Source organism: Falco rusticolus, chromosome 15, assembly GCF_015220075.1.
Source record: "Falco rusticolus isolate bFalRus1 chromosome 15, bFalRus1.pri, whole genome shotgun sequence".
Lineage (NCBI taxonomy): Eukaryota > Metazoa > Chordata > Aves > Falconiformes > Falconidae > Falco > Falco rusticolus.
The window spans coordinates 14,579,643-14,600,394 of record NC_051201.1 but is presented as its reverse complement, the minus strand read 5'-3'; the positions used below and the strand labels follow the sequence as shown (position 1 = coordinate 14,600,394).

The window sequence follows — 20,752 nt, the reverse complement described above, 5'->3', positions numbered from 1 at the left end:
CTGTTCTTGGTGAACAGATAATGATGTGTTTAAATTGTTGATGTTCAGCTTTTTGTTAAAGAAAGCTATTAAGCAGCCTGAAATACATGCGATTTTCTTTTGCTTAATGCTGGAGGAGTGCAAATGAAAGCTATTTCAGGAAGGACCTCAGGAAACTTTTTATAGAATCATCAAAGCAAATGATCCGGGGTTTTTTGGACGAGTCATGTCTTGGGGGGGAGAAGTCAGTACTGCGGTTATCTGGCTACGTGGCATTCTGTGGCTTGGCTCTGTGTAGGTGAGAGTTAGTATTTTGCAATAATATGAAGGCTGTAATGAGATTCAAAATACCTTGTTTCTCTGCAATTGATCTGTTGGGTGACTAATTCTTTCATATTCGTTGCTTCAGTTTCCCTTTCTGTAAAACTAGTGATAATAGTACTACTTCTGAAAACGTTTTAAGGTCCACAGGTAAAAGCTGTCTTACATGTAGTTTGATTTATTTGTTTTCCTAGTCCTCAGTGAGCTAAGAATCAAAAATAACTTTGTTTTGGATGTCTTGCTTTGGATTACATCCCTCTGGCGAGTTTACCAAACTCATCGTGTTTCTCTCTCTGAAAATCATTGTGTGTTTTGTTCCCAGAGCTAGTGCTCAAATTCATGGAACATTATAAAGAGAAGGATGCTTTTGGAGGATGTTGCCAGCAGAGAGGCATATGAGGATAAACAGTGTCTTGGACCATATGTGCAGTTCTTACTAAAGTTGGTGAGAGCAGCTCTAATCTGTAAGCTTAATGTTAACCCCAGTGGGAGCTCTCTTCTCCCGTGTAGAATGGCAGCCTGTAAATTGGGTTTGAGCCTGTTCCAGCAGGAGCTGATGGGTGTATGTACACTTCTGATTGCAGTGGCTGCCATGTGAAACCTGTTTACATGTTTGTTGACTGGAGTCTCTTTCTGGCATAGCACTGGATGATCTGCCTGTTTGTACGCAAGCGAGCGGCTGGCTCGGCTGACCCTGCTGTTGTGGAAGGGCTGGTAGCACTGGGCAGGTCGGTAAACAGTGGCCTGAGCGTGTTTGCAGATTGCTTGGAAATTTGTGTTACTGCTGTGATGTACAGTGGAAGGTGTAGTTCATGCTCAGGCAATAGGATAAAGCATTTTATGTTTCCAAAATTGGACTCTGTTAGGAGAGGCAGTGATGGGAGCGTTCTAACATGTGCCTGAAGACCACATTGCCTGTGCTTCCTTCAAGCTTTTCCTTCCCGGGAGCTGAACCGCTTTGATGATCAGCTGCATCAATCCTTTTAGCCTTGGTGCTGCTGTGCTCACTCTTCTGCTGACTTGCAGGATCTGACTTTTATTTTAGGACATGGCCACTTAACAAGATACCTGAAGTTATCCAGCCCTTCACATAAGCTAATCTTGATGCCTCTACCCTACTACTTGTTTGTCGTAGCCAGTGTGCATTCCACTCTCTCTTTTTTGGGGTAACACCTTGCTGATTTTTGCTACTCAGACTTACTTCTGGGAGTCCTGAGTAGGGTTATTTAGAACTCCTTGGGTACTCTTGGATCACATCTTGCCCTTTGTGTATTTATTTGTGAATGTCTTTCGCTGCGCCACACAATACCCTTTGTTTTAACCTGTCTTTGAACGGTTGTCTCCCGTTTTGTGTAGTTATTTGGTGCTTGGATTACAGAGCTGCTGGGACAGGCCTGATGGAGACCAGGCCTTGATAGCTGCAGTTCAGGCTTCTGTTTACTGGGGGAGTCACTCCTCCGCTCGGCAAAGCCGATCTGGGATCCCAGGCTCTGGGGTGATCTGCCGTCCTTGGGTCTGGAGTCCTGGGCAGGCAAGGTACAGCCTGCTACGGAGAGCTGGCAGAGGGGTGGACAGACTGAAGCAAACAAACCAACCAGCCCTTAATGAAAGGGGTGAGCCATTTTGAAGGACTGGGATTTTTAGAAAAATACGTGGTTGGAAAATTTCTGAGCATCTCAATTGTGAACAGCATCTTTCCAGGCTTTGTGGCAACTCAACAGAAAGATACCATGTGCTCCAATTCACATTTTGCACCAGTGTATAGTGGCTTGCAGTCTATATATTTGATTGAGTATCCTTTCAGACCATTCGTATCCCAGAAGCTAGAGTATTAAACTATATATAGTCTCTGACCTTAAAGACAGGTTTGTTTTCACCTTCTCCCATGGCTGAATTGAGATAGCAGGAGCTCGCAGGTCCTCCTGCTGTTGTATTCTATATTTGTGTCTCACCTTGCACTCTGTCGTTTTGTGTCCTGAGCAGTACACGTGCTTTCTGGCTCATCCAACTTATTTAAGCGTGCCTCTGGCCTCAGGTACATACTGTCCTGAATGCTGCTGTTCAGAGACCTGGTTCTTCCCAGCACTGTCGTTGCATACTCACTGGTATTGTATGGGGTGGGGCAGAATTAAAAAGAAATGCTCTTTTTCTATAAATAGCTGTGTTCTGGATATTTTCTTGGTGGGTTCCTGTTCCCAGTTTCAAATTAAGTCCCCCAGAAGCCCAGCGTGAGGAGCTTCAGCTTCAGGGTCCTGGCTAGTCCTCAGCATCCTCTTTAAAAATTGGCACAGCTTGAATTGCATCTTCCTTGACTTCTCTTGGTGTAAAAAGAAAATTGTTTGCTACAATTTTGATGATTGACTGACTTTCTTGTTTCTGGGTTTGCTTTATACAGAATTATCAGTCTTAGGGCCAGAAACCACTGGCACAAGTTATCAGATGGCTGGCTGTGTCATCCTGCTCCGCAGGGCAGTTCTGAACCACGGCTGTCAGTGACCATTTGTCTTGGCAAGCTAGGCAGAAAGCTGCCCGTCATTGCTGTGGGGCATTGAGCTTGTTCCAGTGCGCTTTCCGCTGGGTTATGGTCCATGCAGAATTTCATAAGATCCACTCTTCACTAGATGCAGTTTAGAGAAACTTGTGCAAAATGTTCCAGTCCCTCCTTTTGTGGCTGAGCTAGAGCCAGGGAGCTCCGTGTTTTCACCATTTTCGTGGACTATGTGTAGAGACTCTTGCTCACCTCTCTGCAGAATGTTACTGCAGTCTTCTCCAGCATCTAGCCCAGCATTTTAATTAGTCTCCTAATTTCTCAGACTGAGAAGATCTTGGTGTACTGTTGTTAGATGTGTGGCTGGCGCTGCCCTACTACCCTTTAGTGACAAATACTCCTGCTATCAACTAATACGAAATCCAAACCATGTATATCCTGGAACTTTTATGAATAACATTATCTGCTTGCTTTCCTCTGAGTGATTTTTGGTTTATGGTGCCAGGACTCGGTGCTGCTTTTTCAGCCTAGCACTGGTAATCGGTGTATCTGGGTTTATACCACAGCTGTCTCTGCGATGCATCTGGAGATCAGTTGGTCACTGATCTAACAGCAGAATTGCAAAACTGACAGTTTAGTAGGTTTAATTCAGGAGCTTCTTATGTGTGCAGAGGACCTTCGATGTGGTTGCTTAAAATTAATGCTCTGGAGTCTGGCTGTTGATCTAAAGGAGCAAGGTGGTTCAGAAGCAAAACTTGCTGAGTTCTCATGGAAGCCTTGCGGATATGGCAGTGGAAATGGCTGCATGACCTGTGCTCTGGATTTCTGGTTTTGCCAGACATTTGTACTGAGATACCAACTTTAGGTGGAAAAAATGGATCACTGTGCTTAGTCATACCACTGGGGCCCTAACTCAAGGCTTCTAACTCACACCCAACTGTTCTTGAGCTATCTGCTTTGGAGAGAGAAACTTAAAATGCCTTCTCATTCCTTGCTCTGGAAAGCCTGATGCCTGTTGTTAGCTGCTTTCTGCAGTTTCACCGGCATGTGGTCTAATTTTGTTTTAGGCAAGCTTGTAGATGACATTCTTTTATTTGCTGTATCTTTCTTCCAACTTGATGAAAACAGTTATAAATTTAGCTGGCGATCTTTTGCACATCTGAAACGGATGCGGCATCTTCTGTGGTTTTTGCCAGATGTTTAAACATTCACCTAAAGGCGTGCAAGTGGCTTCTCTGTATTAGATTATTGAGAAGAGTTTGCAGAACCACCAGCTTTTGTACACAAAGTCTTTTACCCTCAATCATTTTCAAAACAGAGTTTGTGTTGAGATTAAGCCTGAACTAATGAAGTTATTCCTGTGTTTGTGAATGATGTCAAAGCAAAATGTCAGAGGGATCTAAATCAGCAGGTGAATATAGCACATAACAGACTTCGTTATAGGACAGATGACTGTTTACTTGATCTAGAATTTTCTTAACATGGTGTTCTAGTTTTTAGTGGGAAATAGCAATGTCAAGGAGTGTTCTTAAAAAAATAAAAAATTCCCCTGTTGTTAGGTTTCTGTAAAGCCTGTTATTAGCAAGGAACAGTGAGCACTGCACTTGGTGTTTGGTGTGCCACGACAACAACTGTCAGGTGGAAATGTGAGAAAAAAATCAATAACTGAGACTGTAGCTTGCACAAGGCCTGAAATGATGGCATTAACTGCTGTTACAATTATTTGGGAAAGGTTTCCAAGAGTGTGTCAGTAGCCAAGGCGTGCTCAAGTCTAGTCAAATGGCTTGTGAGTGGCTGGAGGCCACCTCTCACGTGGCTGTCCACGAGCACTTCGTTCGCTTGATTCCAGTGCAGTCTGATGGGATTTGAGGTGCTTGTGTTTAACTTTTCGAACGCTTTCAAATACAATGCGATGTAAAATTGCATTGGAGGTGATCATACTTCAGTCAGTAACTGCAAAAGGCAGAAGGGTGGCTGGGGGAACAGTATTGCTGCCTTTTAGCTTTGGAAATATAAGTGGAGGGCCAAAAAAAGTTGAATATATTCTTAGAACAATTGTCAGTCATGGTATTGAGAAAGGCGAGGTTGGAAATGATGGTTGCGAATTAGCAAGTCAGCGCAGCTCTGTGCGTGCATTTTTGTGGTAATTTTTCAGACTTGAAGCTGAAAAGTTCTGAAGTAGGAAAGGAACAGAAGACAACACAAAGCACATTGCAATTTGGTGATTTTCATCTTCTCAAACAAAAGTGTGTTGCTGGCAAAGCAGAGGCTTTTCTGAGGGATTTGATTTGAAGCCAGTCAAATCTCAAGTCAGCAAGAACAATTGTGCTGGTTTCAATATGTTTTGGAGTGAACTCTGGATTATGTAAATTTTTTGTTCTGAAAAGTTGACTGTCTAGAAATAACCCTTTCTTATGCAACAGATCTGTTCCCTATATATTTATACTGAGAGTCCTGTCGCAAATTCTTGTCACTGAAGTAATGTTTTTACCAATTTTATTCCTCTCGGCACTACTGCACAGCCAAGGCTATTCTTCTGCTTTGTGGTGGATCCCTACTGACTTACAATTAGTTGTACCTGAGCAAATTGCCATAGACACGGGAGCTTTTGGCAGGTTTAAAAAAAAGTGCCTTAGGGTTCTCTGCTGAGCTCCTAGTAGTAGTGAGAAAGCATCATGTAAATGAGGGGCTTCTTGAATCCAAGGGTAGCTTTTGTGGCTGCCCATTAAAATCTGCAGGCTTTACAAGGAACTGACCCCATTAGATATAAAATCACTCAAATTCAGGGAAAGCAGAATGAGCAGCGTGACTTTTCAGTTTCTAGAAAAGAGCTCTTTGTTGGGCGGTGTGGAGGAGTGGGAGGATGAATCCTTACCACCACACATTACTGATTACCACTCTTCTGTGGGTAAAAGAGTTCAGTAGCTGCTTGGGTTTAAAAAAAAAAAAAAGTTTGAAAAAATGGAAATCAAAAGTAATGAGACAGCTGCTTGATGTAGTTCCTGTGGGCAACAGGTTTGGGGGTGAAAATAAACTCTGGGGTCAAGTGAGTGTATGTGGATGGGCAACAGGTGCTCTCTTGGCCTCCCAAGAGGCAAAGTAACCTGGAGGAAGGACTTAAAGGTTCTTGTTAAGCCATGTGGGCAAATGGTAGGCAGTGTTATCTAGCAATCTCATCACTTTGATGTAAATGAAATGTCATAATTGATCTGTTCAGCTATCTGCTGTCAGCTGCTTGACAGAGATGCATTACAATACTACACACGATCTCAGATTCATTAACCGATCCTTCGCTGTGCCACTGCCTGGGAGCATTAGCCTTAGTTTCAGTAGTTTGAAAAGGGAATAAAGTAAGGGAGGAAGAAGTCAGGGCTTGCAAGACTGTTTCACAACCTACTGTGTTAACAGTTTTCTGTCATTAAATATACAGAAAAAGAAAAAAAAAAAAAATATTGGTGATTGCTGAGATTTCGTTGAGCTGGTACTATAGGAATGTACTGGTGTGAGCTAGGCGGTATTGAAATCATAGAATCATTTAGGTTGGAAAAGACCTCTGAGATCATAAAGCCCAACTGTTAACCCAGCACTGCCAAGCCCACCACTAAACCATGTCCCTAAGCACCACATCTATGTGTATTTTAAACACCTCCAGGGATGGTGACTCCACCACCTCCCTGGGCAGCCTGTGCCAATGCTTGACCACCCTTTCAGTAAACATGTTTTTCCTAATATCCAACCTAAACCTCCCCTGGTGCAACCAGAGGCTGTTTCTTCTCATCCTGTTGCTTGTTGTCTGGGAGAAGAGACGGACCTGCACCTGCCTGCAGCCTCCTTTCACGTAGTTGTAGAGAGCAATAAGGTCCCCCCTGAGCGTCCTTTTCTCCAGGCTGAACACCCCCAGTTCCCTCAGCTGCTCCTCATAACACTCATGCTCCAGAGCCTTCCCCAGCCTTACTACCCATCTCTGGGTACGCTCCAGGACCTCTACGCCCCTCTTGAAGTCAGGGGCCTAAAACGGAATGCAGTATTCAAGATGTGGCCCCACCAGAGCTGAGTACAGGGGGACAATCACTGTCCTGGTCCTGGCTGGCTACAGTGCTTTGGATATCAGCCAGGTTGCTTTGGCCACCTGGGCATGCTGCTGGCCCACATTCACCTGGCTGTTGACCAAGACCTCCAGGTCCTTTTTCACCAGGCAGCTTTCCAGCCGCTCTTCCCCAAGCCTGTAGCTTTGCATCGGGTTGTTGTGACCCAAGTGCAGGACCTGGCACTTCTCCTTCTTGAACTTCATACAATTGGCCTCAGACCATCAATCCAGCCTGCCCAGACCCCTCTGCAGACCCTGCCGACCCTCAAGCAGATCAACACTCCTGCCCAGCTTGGTGTTGTCGGCAAACTTACTGAGGGTGCACTCGATCCCTTTGTTCAGATCGTTGATAAAGGCATTAAACACAACTGGCCCCAGTACTGAGCCCTGGGAACACCACGTGTGACTGGTCACCAGCGGGATGTGACTCCATTAACCACCGCTTGTTGGGCTCGGCCATCCAGCCAGTTTGTACCCACACATGCTCCAAGCCATGAGCAGCTGGTTTCTCCAGGAGATGCTGTGGGGAACTGTGTCAAGGGCTTTACCAAGGTCCAGGTAGGCAACATGCACAGCCTTTCCCTCATCCCCTAGGTGGGTCACCTTGTCACAGAGGGAGGCCAGGTCTGTCAAGCAGGACCCATGCTGGCTGGGCTGTGCCACGGTCACCTGGGGAGACTGGTGGTGCTTTGTAGACCCTGTTATTGTGCAGGTGGATTTCAACCAGCAGCTGACATGAGCGATGTGTTAAATATCAGGTTCCTGACCATCTAAAGCAGGTATGGGCCAGTTCCTATGAACCTACGAGGTGATCCCAGCAGGAAGCCCAGCTGTTGGCCTAGATAGACTTATCTAGACTATGGTGTGTCTTGCCCTTGGAAGTTATTCCTCTAAATGAGAGCCAGTGCCCATTTCGGTGCTTGCCATTTATCATGAGAATTGGTCTGTTGCTGCGCCATTACTCTGTGGATATGATTTATTACCTTTCATGTGTCTAGGAAACATGCTGTTCACGAGAAATTACTCCTCGGTGTAGGGCTTAATTTTTCAAGAGTTTGGGTGCCCTAGAAAAGCTTAGTTAACCCTTTCAATTTCTGGGTGGAAAACTAAGCAGTGCATGTTAATGAGCTGCAGCAGCTAGATGTAGATTAAGTAGATCTTTCAGTGTAACTTGAAAAAGTTGACAGCTGGTTTCTAAATATGTAAAAGTTATTTATTTTCCCCGAGTAATGTTTAGCAGATGTAGCCAGATTGTTTTGAGCTTATCTGCTGTTTGATGTTTTTCTTTTTGTGAGCTCCTGATGTTTTACCACATTAAGTTCTTTATCTCCTTAGGATCTCTTGCATTGCAGCCACTGCAAGCTTCTCCCAGAGCCCCCAAGTTCTTTATTGTGCTTTGGCTTGGTTTAGGCTGTATAAAAGATTATATTTTCATTTACCTACACATTTGCAGCCATCTCCAGTTTTACTGTGTGTTGGAAGCAATGCAATAATCTAATGAGATGATCTGTTTGAGCAGCTGGTTTTAACCTCTGTGACATTTCTTGTTTGGGACTTAAGCCTCCACTGTCACTTTAGTACATGCTGTAAATTTTTCTTTTTTTTTTTTTTTTTTTTGTACTTTTATTTTCATGCCATCTTTGTGTTTTTTCCATCCTTTGGGTCAGAGCTAGCAAGGTGGGATCATAACTGAACTGTAAGATTGTAGATTCTTTGCATTGAATGTGAATTTTTCTCATTTTCGGACATCTCCCTCACAACTGGGAGAGTGTGCGTGAGGCTGAAGCCAAAGAGGAATAAATTCTTCTTTCCCCCTTGAGAATAAAGCTGCTTTGGCATCATTGGTTCAAGGTCACTTGTAGTTCTGGTTCTCCCGCGTTTGTGTACCTTTTATCTGGCACTCCTGAGATACCTTTGAAATATCTCCAAAATATCAAGTATCGGAGAAGTTCATTTCAGTTCAGCTCTTGATGGGACGGAGGCAGTTGCCTACTCACTCCAGATCACAATGCTCAGGCTTTTTGTTTACCTGGAAGAAACAAGCACAAATCCACAGGAGACCAGTTATCATCAGAAGCTTTATTCCAGTTACATCCAAATTATGGTGGAGCCTTGTGGATCGCCGGTTTATTTTGCCAATGACAACATGGGGTGGCTGAGCATAGCTCCGCAATCCACAGAGGTCCTGCAAGGTTCACTGGTGGTCATGGTTCAGAAAACATTTCAAGTTCTTCAGATGTAGTTTGGGGGGTATCGAAAATGAAGCAATGCTGTTGCAATATGTAAGTGCAAAATGTCATTACAAGCAATGGCTCCTCACAAAGGAAAAGTTAGTTTAATAGGCTGTTGCATTTGTTACAATAACCATACTTTTTTGGTGATGTCTAAGGAGGGATGTACCATTATCCGTAGTATGGAGTCAGGCAATTTAGGATTTTTCTCTTATTTTTTTGTTCAGTATTGGAAGGCTCAAGAGAATGCTTTCTGCAGGCTGCCCAAGCGAGATCCAAACATTGGGCACTAAATCAATGTTCCAAACAAAAATTGCCTTCTATTGTAATGCAGAGCAAAAGGAATGGAGGATTTGTCCTGCCAGTATTTGAGCATATTATTGTCCTGAAGACAAAACCATCAGATCCATTGGGGCTGTTTTTTCTTTTGTGTGTTTGCCAGCAGTTCAAAAGGAGTGGAGAGAGGGGAGGTGGAAATTTAAAAGAAAAAAAGAAAAGCTGACCTTAACAACTTTGTGACAGATGTTTAAAAATCTTCAGTGTGGGCCAGTTAAGGTGTCAGCGTTCTCTGTCCTTCATTCCACCCATGATTTTGCACTTGCTTATGGATGCAAAGTATAATGTAAAGAGTGTTACAAGTTGAACAGCTGTATCTGAGTAGGAGGCAGTTTTGGCTGTATCTTCCCTGTACGTACCTCAGACAACACTAGCAAGGAATATTTGCTGGATGTAGCAAGAATTCTCTATAGTGCATCATCTTATACAACTCTCATTGCACTGAGTAGGTGTTGGGTGGTGAAATCTGTTCCGTATAGCTGGAGTATACAGTGCGTGTGGCTGAATCTAGAGTAGGAAGATATGGTTCGTCCCCTTGAGCTGCAGTCAGGCAAGTCTGCTTGTGTAAACTAATATAAATTCAGAAATTTCCTTTTTTTAAGTTCCCTTTTTGCTTTACATAGCATTTACCGTTAGAGTCCATTATATCTGAGGAAGCTGAAACAATCAGTTATATGAATAGTAACACTAGTAAATAACAGTGGGGCAGCTTTTTTGATCTCACTTGTTAAATAACTAAGGTGGTGGTTCAGGATTTCAAAAGGCTCCCATTTGTCCACAAACACAGGCAGAGGCCGGTTCTGCACTTTCGTTGTACTTGCATTGTTTCACGGCTGGGCATGCTGTGCCTGTAATAGCACACTGGTGGTGGCAACTGAAGGTCTAAGTATGTGGCTGTGGGTGACTTTCTGTGGCTGGGTTTCCGTATTGGAATATTTGCTGCAAGTTGTCTGGCTTTAAATATAACAATCTAATGACTCTACCTTTTTCTTTTTGTCCCTGAAAGGACAACATTCAGCTGGTACTCTTGATTTAGTAAAAATGGTGCCTGTTTTGATTACTTGTCATCAAGCACCTTTGTGGGCTTGAAGAAATCAATTACTTAAAGGCATTTGGCTGAAAACTCTGGTTCTTTAAATGAAGTAGTAGAGTTCAAAAGCTTTTATTACCAATGTCCTATACTTTCAAGACAGAGCTGTATATTTTGCTGCACTGTATGTTTGATTATTGAAGTAAGATTATATGTGATATCACAAAACTTATGCCTTACTCTCGCAGACCCCTGTGAAAATACCAGTGACTTCAAAATACTTTTTTTTTGGATCAGGAGAACTAACATGGCCACGTAACAAAATGTGGGGTTTGGTTTTTTTCTTTGTTGTAAAGGTAGAAACCCTTGTCTTAAAGAAGTGGCAAGGACGTATCATCCTCTCAAGAGGGTAATTTTAATGCTGCTACTACTCTGCAATGTGTAGAGGGAAGATTTTAATTTCTAGAATGTCCTATCTCATACAGCAAATTCACTTTAAAAATTACACTTTCTTCTTATATGCTCCTTCCAAAAATGAGGAAAGGATTGGAGGCAAAGGGATGCTCAGTGTCCCAAAGCCCATGGCTTTGGTGTGACTGTTGTTCTGTTGCACCAGGACTCCTGCAGCAGCAGTATTTCCCTGGTGCTTGCTTCCTTCTGCCCTGCGTACACACCGCAGTGAAGAGGGACCTGGGAGAGCTAGATGCAGTCGTTTGACACACTGTCATGTCTGGCACAGGACAAACTGTTTTATCTCTTGATGCTGCAGTTCATCCTCTGTGGAAGAGGACTGGCTGTCATTCTGTGTTGTATTGTGAGGATACATTCATTAATGTTTCGGAAGCACTCAGAACTGTGGCAGTGGGGGCTGTGCAAGTATAAAGTGACTGTCTTTCAGTTCTCTGCTGACTGTGAGTTTTGTAGTAGACACGCTGTGATTCAGAAGTGAAAGCAAGTCAGTAACAAGTCCTTTAAGTAAGATTTGTGATTTAAGAATGCTGATAGTTGGACTGATTCTACTGCGCCTTCATGAAGATTTTTTTTTTAACTTGGTTTGCTTTCATAGCCTGCGAGAAAGATTTAATTTTAGACGTTTCAGTTGACAAAGACATGCTGGTGCTAGATACGTATTTCAGATCCTTGTCATTGTACTCTATTTTTAAATTCAAGTGCCAGCCAACCTAAAGAGCACTCCCTGTGTCTACGTTCTGCATCCGTGCTGCAAAGCTGAATTCTTCTAAGCCTTAGCACAAGGCCACCGACTTATTTTTATGTTTTTCCTATTTAGCGAAGAGAAATGCTCTAGCAAGTTCTTTTCATTATCACAGAACTAAAACTGGTCATAAAAACAATCCTCCTCCTTCCAGAGGTCTGCTCAGGCATTGGCAATTTTTAAGATGCTTGCCTATCAACAGCCACTCGAGAAAGAATTTTAAATGGTTCTGTGACGTCAAGGAGGCCCAAGAAAATACAGTCTGGTGCCAAATGACTTCCATCATTGAAAGCACGCAGTAAGAAATAGATAACACAGAAATAAATCTTTTATGCAGTAGCAATCTCATGATACGCTCTAGCAACTCCAATAAGTGAGGTGGTCTGCTGTAGGAATAGCTAAAGAAGATGAACGTTCAGACTCTCATTTTCTAATTTATGATTAATGAAAAGCCAACCTAGTCTGTCTGACATCCTGCTGTCTGGACAGAATGTCTGCGGGTAGCTTGGACCCTGCAGAGGGAAATGCCCTGACAAAATTACAGCCTACAAAAGTGAACAACCTAAGTATGATGGACAAAAAACTGAATCTCTTGAATGAAAAGATGGACAAACTGTTGCATTTCCAAGAAGATCTGACAGGCAAACTGCAGCGAGTTAACAAAGGCATTGATGATGTAGAAAAAGGCATTAATGAGCTAACAGTATCCCGAGCAGCTCCCGATGAGACGGATGCAATGCAAAAAGGCCTAAAGGTATCGGACAGTGCTCACCAGGCTGATATCCAGAGCATATGCTCGGAAGTATTGAAGTTGATGAAAGCTGCCCAGCTAGATGCCTCGAAGCATAAGGAGAGGCTGGCAAAGATAGAGAAAAGGGTTGATACACTGGATAAAGTTATTACATTTGTGGGAGAAGTACTGAAAAATTCTAAAGTAGTGGATTTTATTCTCAAAGGTGTTGTGCCCTGGAAGAAGGGGAGTCTGCTGGAAATCCTTGTGGAGGTTGGTTTTGTTTTGCTATTCTTCATATTTTTCTTGATGAAGTAGCAGGGCTTTGGGCGCTCCTGCTGATTTCTCGCGTAATGTATAATTCAGGTTTTCCTTTCAGTGTTGTTTTTACAAGTTACTGGTGTGACCTTTGAATGGCGGGGCTCTGAAGGCAGCAACCAAGGCTCACAACATGCCTTGCAGTCTTGTCTGAAGTTCCCAAAGCGTGCCAAGCAATCCTGGAACGAGTACGAGTAGTAGATTGCTACTGTGAAGGAAAACTCGGCTTCTACCAGTGCTCAAAGATCAGCACTGTCATTCAAATTAGCGGGTGAATTGAGGCACCAGTGAAAAGTACGAGTAACATACTGGGAGCATTTTTGTGTTGGAAGATGCTTCTATTTTCTTGATCGATCATGAATTCTGAACACTAAAACTAATTCTGAACTTATTCTGAGCTTGCTAAAACCTGTGCTGACTCATGGCCATGTTACTGAGCAGACTTAGGTACTTCGACATCTTCAGTTTCTTTAGCTACAGCTTTGTGAGGAAACCATGACTTTATCAACTCCATCGACGTTGTTCACTCTTTGAATCAAAGAGTTCTTGTGTTTTCAAGTTCCTAGACATAAATTCCAAAGCACCTCTTAATTATTGAGGACAGTGAGGGAGGAACAGGCGAGACTGGTACGTGTTTGATACGGTGTTCTGGAATTGATTAACCTTGTTTTTAAAAGTTGCGGGCATCTGGAATTAGTTTTAGCTAATGAGAGTTTTCAGTTTTCACTATGGCTTGTATCCTACAGCAGTGAAGAAGGGGAGGAAACCTGCAAGAGTTGGAATAATTTGTTCATTCCAAGAATCTCCGTGTATGTAGAGGTGTGATTACAGTAAAGAGAACTTAGCTCAAATGCAAATGTCCGTTTGTGTCTTAATCCAAATATTTTTCACCAAAACTGTAGAATGTTTTGGTGGGAGGTGCGCCTAAACTTTTACAAGAACAGAGCAATGCTAGGTGCTAGCATACCTTTTCAGGCTTTCTGAACGCTCTCCTGGTCTCCCTTTTTCTGTGCCAGAGGCTGACAAGTGAGCTAGACTGTTAGGAGACAGAAGAACGTATAAAGGATTTGCATTAACATTGGGAACAACTAGTCATACATTAGGTGTCAGTCCTACTTCTGGACAGATACAAAGCTTGTGCTTGCTTGCGGTTCCAGTTTCAGTTCTACAGATTCTTTGAGAAATGGAAGAGTTTGGCGCGTTCTGGTTAGAGCTGCATTGTTACAGCTTGCCGCAGAGCCCTCCGCAGGGTTCGCGTCTCGAACTGACCTGATGGCGCCTGGCATGCCAGCGGCCAGGTGAAGGGGGGTATAAAGATGATAAAATAGTGGTGTTTCCAGATGGTCAGGGTCTAAGTGAAAAGAGCAGTAAGGGGGGATGTAAATAAAGGGAGGTGACGTGAGGGATACTGGAGGGCTGTTGCACATGGACTTCTCGCATACTGTCAGGATTTGTTGTCAGCTAGCCGCTGTGTGCTGCCTCCTCGTCGGTGTTTGCAAAAGAGGGGGTAGGAGGAGGTCAGAACTTCATCCAGGTCTTACGGGTGGGCGGATGGAGACTGAGAGGTGGACTGGCCTGCTGTTGGTGACCTGATGGACTAGGGTGGGGTGGAGGTCTGTGTCCCAGGCTTTAACCACTCCTCAACTGTAGAACAGCGCAAGCAAGGAGTATTTTGTATTATATGTCGAGCAAACTGAGAGTTTTTTTGGCTACCTCCAGTTTTGCAACATGGCCATCATTGTTCTCCTTTTTTTGTTTCTGGTCATGACCAGTTTTGGAAATTGGAGCATAAGGTCAATGGTAAGACCTTAAGATATTTTGATCGCAGGCTGCTGAGTGCTATTTGAACTAGAATTAGTGAGGTAGCGTATGTACGTGACCTAGCTGGGGTAACGTGGAGCGTAGCACGGTTGAATTTAAAAACAAATTGGCTTGCGCTAAGCCATGTGCTAGCTTCGGTCTGGTTTTTGCAGCCTGTTTTATGATAGCAGTGTAGACATGGCCAAAGGGCTCCACAGCTGCACATAAAAAGAATTTGCTACCTGATTGTTTCTGTTTTCCAGCTTTTGCTGTTTTGTAACAGTGTGCTGCTTATCGCGGAGCTGGCTTAGTGCGAAGTTACTCAGTATGGGGGTGGGAGTGGGGAGGTCATGTTTTCATTTCTGGGTGAAGCTGTTTGTTGATGGTATGACAGCATTCCAGGGATGCCATGGGAATGCTTATGGAAGAAGTTTTGTGGGATTGGAGTCAAATTATTAAAAGACTATGAATTGAGCTTCATGGGATCCAAACCTATAACTTCTTACTTAAAAAAAAAAAAAACAAACCAAAAAAAAAACCAGACAGAAAAACCCACCAGCATTAAACTGTCACTTATCCAAGGCTTTCTTTGCACCTAGGATTTTGCAAGAATAATGTTCCCCCTGGTCATTGTTGCAGGTTTGCTTAGAGCTGTAATAAAAATGGTAATGATTTTTTACTACTTCTACTCTACGGGTGTTTTGTTTTTTGGGAAGGGGGAGGTCGGGGAGGAGGGTGGGTGCTCTGTTGTGGAATTTATGTGGTTGGAGCATGAAATCCTTAACTGCTTTTACTAACAGATGAAGGTGCTGATTTGCAGCAATCTTGTAACCAGAGTTATCTGTAGAAATATTTAAAATGTTAATTATTTGCTTGTACAAATAAGGATAGGAGTCTGCTTATCACTAGATTTTAGCAATATATCAACCAAGAACTTTTACGCTTTTTCATGTAACGCTTTTTGCTAGATATTAGTTACTTGGTTTTAATTTGATTTCAAATGTACAGCTGTGAAGTGCTCAGTGGTGCTATTAAAAAATATCCCTCCTCTGTGCTTTCTTAACTGGATGAAGAAATTTGCTTAAAAATAAGTTTGCTTCTGAAAGGCAGTAGGCCTGTTTTTAACCACGCCAAAGGTGACAAATGTAATGTCAAGTATGTGCACAAGAGTAACTATAAAGCTAGAGGCTTTTTTTTTGGTAGCATCTCTATCATAGCTCACACCATGAATCTTTCGATGCCTTGAGACAAATATATTAACCATATCTTCAGAGACGTTGCTTATCTTTCAGTCACCAGCCAAAAAACAACAGAGATACAGTATAATTTCTTTTTCTAATCTCTTTTATGTTTCACATGTCATGGCTTTTAATCAGTATGAGTAAAGATGAAGGAGGCTGAATCTCTGACAGTCAAAATATTGGATAACGGTGAGGTAATGTATTATTCTGTGTCATCTTGTTTTAGAAGTATGCTTGTCCGCAAAAGTGGGCAGAGATTGGAAGAAGGGAGTAAACACAGCAGCAGCTAGAAATCCAGAAGATCAGAGGTGTTCATTTCTATTTTACAGAGTCTGAACACCTACATAGTTGGAGGAACCTAGTGGGAAATAAACACTCTTGGACATAACTCTTACTTTTGTGCTCCCCTGTCACTTTTAGGCTAAAGATAAGTCCGAGGAGAGTGGTGCAAAACCGAAGCATGTGCTTAGTAACAGAGGGACCCAAACTGAAAGCAAGAAGGCTCTGGAAGGTATGTATCACTCCAGGCATGCTACAACCTTGGACTCTAGAATATGCAGCAGACAAACTGGAAATTAATAGCCTGCTATTTCCCGCTGTCTGAATTACTCAAATGTAATTGAGTAACTTTGTTCACCAGTACTGGGGAGATAGAGTTGTTCTCCCCTCCTCTGCAAGATGATCCTTCCCCCAGATCAAACCTCACAAAATGCTGGAAGGTGAAGAAACTAAAAGCAGCACCTTTGGCTGCACAGTTTCTTTGCTTTGGAATTAGTGAGCTGAACTGAGAGCGATACTTGTTCAGAGATACCAAGAAGGTGGTGGCCATATCACATAGCCAACCTAATAAATTCTTTTCCCTTAACACATCTGAACCAGCCCTCCCTCCCCCTCTCTGAAAAAGGGACATGTTGACATTGGGGGTATCTTTTTTTGATCAGCTGGTTTCATTGCTATGTCAGGGCTAGATTCCTATTTAGGAGGTATCTGTCAGGGCATTGCTCTGCTGCATCCGTTACAATGCCCATGGAGTTGCAGCAGGGGTGAGTGTGATGCTGAGCAGGCCCTGTCATGCTGTTGTCTTCACAAACTGTTGGCGAATCCTTTAAGTTAAGGGCGATCCCCTTTTTAGCTTCATCATTTAGGAAGCGACAAAAATAAAGCAGGCGGTCACAATTCTGACTCAAAAGCTACATGGAGTTGTGAACTAACCTTGATTGCCAGTGACCTGTGCGTGCCCAATCCCGAAAGAAGTTACCCTAGAAACTTCTACTGTTAGTATTCACAATCACTGTCATGAGAAGGTGCTGAAGAACCTTCTTGTCCTTTTGTGGAAAATGCAAGAGGTGCTGTTGCAAGCCCCGGTGTCACTTGGAGTCTTGTTCAGTGTCTCTCTACCCCTCTGATTAGAGCGTAGAGGGGTATTAAGTGGAGGATCTATCAGGTTCAGGAGGCCCTGGATGGGTCTGAAGTGCCTGAACTACCTGGTATATTTTCCCGCAGACTGCTTTCAGATTTTAGAGGCAGTGAGCTTGAGCCTTGCGGGATTTTTTTGTTTGCTTTATGGAACTCCAAATGCAGCCTGTAACACTGCTAGAAAGCCAGCAGAGCAGGTAAACCTCTGATGAAACCGTGAGCGTTAATAATGGCTGTCTCAAGCCTGCTGGTGTAAGGATTGTAAACCTCTCAGGGGGTTTCTTGTTGCCTTTTCAGATGTACGTAACTGTGTAGGTTATTTTGCATGGTGGGTTACTTAATTCCCTCTCTGTTTTAACATCAGTTTTGTCAGGGCTAATTTATTAATGGCTTATTTTATTCAGAGACAAGAAGTGGGAAAAAGCTGGATGAAAATGAGGGAGCATGTGAGAAGGTGAACACTTCTAGCACCGTAGCCCACAAAGCTGGCTCCAAAGCCCAAGTTAAAGAGAGGACGGTGCAGCAGCAAGTAGTGGAAGGTGCTGGCAAAACACACAGCTCTAAGAGCTGTCAACAGCAAAAGGATGTTGGTGTCAAAGCTTTGAATCAACACAACGGTCTTCCCTTGGTAAATAAAGATCACGTAGACAACCAAAATGTTCCTGCTAAAGCACACGATACGGACAGAGCCCCACGCCTAGATGAGTGCCACGAGCAGCTTGTTCATCAGAAACTCAGGAAGAATGAAAACAAACCTCCATCATCACGTGCGGCATCCCGGGAAGCTGTGCCCTCTGCATCCCATGCCGTATCTGACGCAGGGTGTGAAGTGACACATACCAGGTAATGGCCTTGTTGGTGGCTTTCTGTGTGATCTGAAACCATTTCATGTGTTAAAAGGGAAAAATAAAACGGAGAGCCAAGTCGCTAAAGGAGGCAGCTCCTGCTAAGGCACGATCCAGGGAAAAACCAGCCGTGCTAGGGTAGGAGCGGTGAGACCTTACAAATGGGTAGGGCAGAAAACTCACAGCAACAAAGGCTCTGTGAATTTCTGGGAAGCCAGGGTGTCAGAGGGCTGGATGTATGGGAGACTTCTTCTATGATTGGTGCTTCTGTGTATTAGAGATACAAAGCTGACCACCCTAGTGTAGCTCAGACAGTCGGACATTTATAAACCATTCACTCCTTTCTGATTCCTCTGTTTCTATAACTGGGGGGGTGTGAAAGGAATTTGAGATATTTACTAGTATATGACAGAACCAAGCAACTTGTTTCATTTGCTGTCCTTGGTGGTTTTTGTGGGTTTTTTTAATGCCATGGTCACCTGAAGACATGACCAGATTGTTCACTTATTAATATCTACTAGTCTCATCTTTTCCTCACATTACAAAAGACTTATATGCCTTTCATAATCCATTTCCTTTTGAATTATTTATTTAGGATTTGGTTTTTATTCCATTTATTTAAATAAAAAACCCACACAACAAACAAACCCCCCCAACCAAAAAAAAAAACCCTACCAACCAAACCCCAACAGATGGAAATTCTGTGGCAGATTTTAACTGCCTTGCCTTCTCTGTATGGGCTGGTAGATAGAAAGTTGTTTGTGTATGTCTATGTGTTGTATGTATGGGTAATGGATATATATATAGATAGATAGATAGATATAGGTAGGTATGTTAATTTGGATGGAATTTCCCCATGGTTCATGTGTACAAATCAGTGCCTGAAGCCCAGACAAGAACGTGACACTACTTTTGTGTATATGTACTTTATAAACTTTGAATTTGTAGCGGTACTTGTGAATATAGGATGGAAACTTAAATCTTCCTGTGCTATGAGTGTCTGCTGGGATTACAGAATTTATTTATTTTTTTAAAAGGGAGAGAGAATGAAGAATAAATTACCAAAATGAATGAAAGTTGTCCTGATATCAGGACATAAGCTGCACAAGGGAAAGGGCTCACTGCAGACTGGCATCTGGGATATTTTTCTCCTAAGAGGCTGAGTGTAAGGATGTGGCAGGAGAAAGCAGAAGCTTCCACTACTGTGGCCTCTTCTCAGACATTCAGGAACAACTTTATGTACAGTTTATAGACATTGTCCAAACTGGTTTCTGTGGTACCGCTATGACGAGAGGGACCTCCCTGTGTTTCCCCGGTGGGTTTTGGGCTGCGGCTGGCGAGCTGCTTGCACTGCGCTGTGCTTCAGCGTCCCGAGAGGGTCCGTCCCAGCTGCCTGCCCGAGCGCTGCCTTGGAGGCTGTGCCCGTCGTGCTGTGCCGTGAGGGTGGCTCGAGGTGTTTGCAAAGTCCTGGAGGAAGAGTTGCTGCTGCCCCTTGGAAGTTGGTGCTGGTTGATCTTGACGCCAGGTGGTGAACCTGGAGATGGGCAGCAGCTTCTGCAGCAGCTGGATGGTTTGGGCAGGGGGGTGCCTGAGCCCCAAAAGCCTTGGCTTGGGAGGAGGGAGGCTGGCAGATAACTGGAAGGCAGAGCCTGGAGTAAGCTCCACACGGGGTACCTGGTGTGCTTTTGTGTGTGAAGTCACACGAGGGTGGTAAAGGCCTCTCTAAAATGAATGCGACTTTTAATGAAGTCTGGAAGCCCACGCGGAAGTGGCAGAAGAACATTGTGTTCCCTGCCTGGAGACTTGCCCAAGAGTCCTACTGAGTTCAGGCTGGTCTCGATAGCAGTGGAGGTGTTTGCTCCGAGCTGTGTTGGGCTGCTCTGATAGCTCACCCCAGTGCAGCTTAGGTCCATAGCACGTGCAAGGGTGGTCAAGGTGCTGAAAATTAGAATCTGCAGACTCTTACGCAAAAGCAGAAACATTTTCTTTTGTAACATCTTTTGTAATAATGTTCCTCTGCTGAAGGAAGCAAGAACTTTTGTGATAATGAGGTCCGTTCTTTCCTAGACATCAGAAATATTCTTAATTTGCTGTTATGTAAAATTTACTTTACAACCTCACAAGTTTCAGTTCAGCCCCGCTGGAATCAGACTGCGTGCTTATGACAGTTGGAGTGGTAACAGTTGACTCAAAAATTACCACACAAATGTCTTTGATGGATTTTAGGAGCAGAGACAATTGGTTTTAACCTGTATGTATTCTTCTTAGGCAACGCAAGAGGAAAAAAAATGATTAGACTTTTCCAGTAGCTAGAATGCCAAGGCAACTAGTATTGGTGGAGTGAAAGAGTTTATGAAAGTTAGATTTTTAACAGAAAGCCGTGGAAAGAATGCTGTCCCTTCAGAAGATGCACACACAGGCGTTTGAGCGTGCAAGTCAGCCAGGTGGAAGAGGACTGGGATGGACCTTTGGGTTTGTAGGTCCATATAAGCAGTCGCCCATTTCCATAATCAGCCTGTCACTTGTGAAGGCAATCGCTACCCTCTCTCTGCCCGGATGAGTGGTATTTTATTGACCAACCCTAACATGTGCAAAAAGTGGGTAAACTTTCACCTGTGGGATTAACGCTTTGCAGTGTGAGCATTTTTTTTTGTTGTGTTTTTTTTTTTTTGGGGGGGGGGGGGGGCAGGGTTGTGTCTGGCAGAAGGCAAGCATAT

At 43.5% G+C, this 20,752-nt stretch overlaps 1 protein-coding gene across 3 annotated transcripts in view; it reads left to right on the top strand.

Moving 5' to 3' along the window:
- MYLK3 (myosin light chain kinase 3) overlaps nucleotides 1-20,752 on the top strand; it is a 37,771-nt gene that overhangs the window by 2,898 nt on the left and 14,121 nt on the right. Inside the window, exons 1-4 of one of the 3 annotated variants that reach the window (XM_037408691.1) lie at nucleotides 12,108-12,688; nucleotides 15,133-15,198; nucleotides 16,195-16,285; nucleotides 17,595-18,033. In XM_037408691.1, the coding sequence (XP_037264588.1) occupies nucleotides 12,176-12,688; nucleotides 15,133-15,198; nucleotides 16,195-16,285; nucleotides 17,595-18,033 (1,109 nt within the window). In that variant the 5' untranslated portion in view covers nucleotides 12,108-12,175. Of the gene's footprint in view, nucleotides 1-12,107; nucleotides 12,689-15,132; nucleotides 15,199-16,194; nucleotides 16,286-17,594; nucleotides 18,034-20,752 lie in introns of those variants that run through there. The other 2 variants (XM_037408690.1, XM_037408689.1) reach the window with 2 other exon arrangements.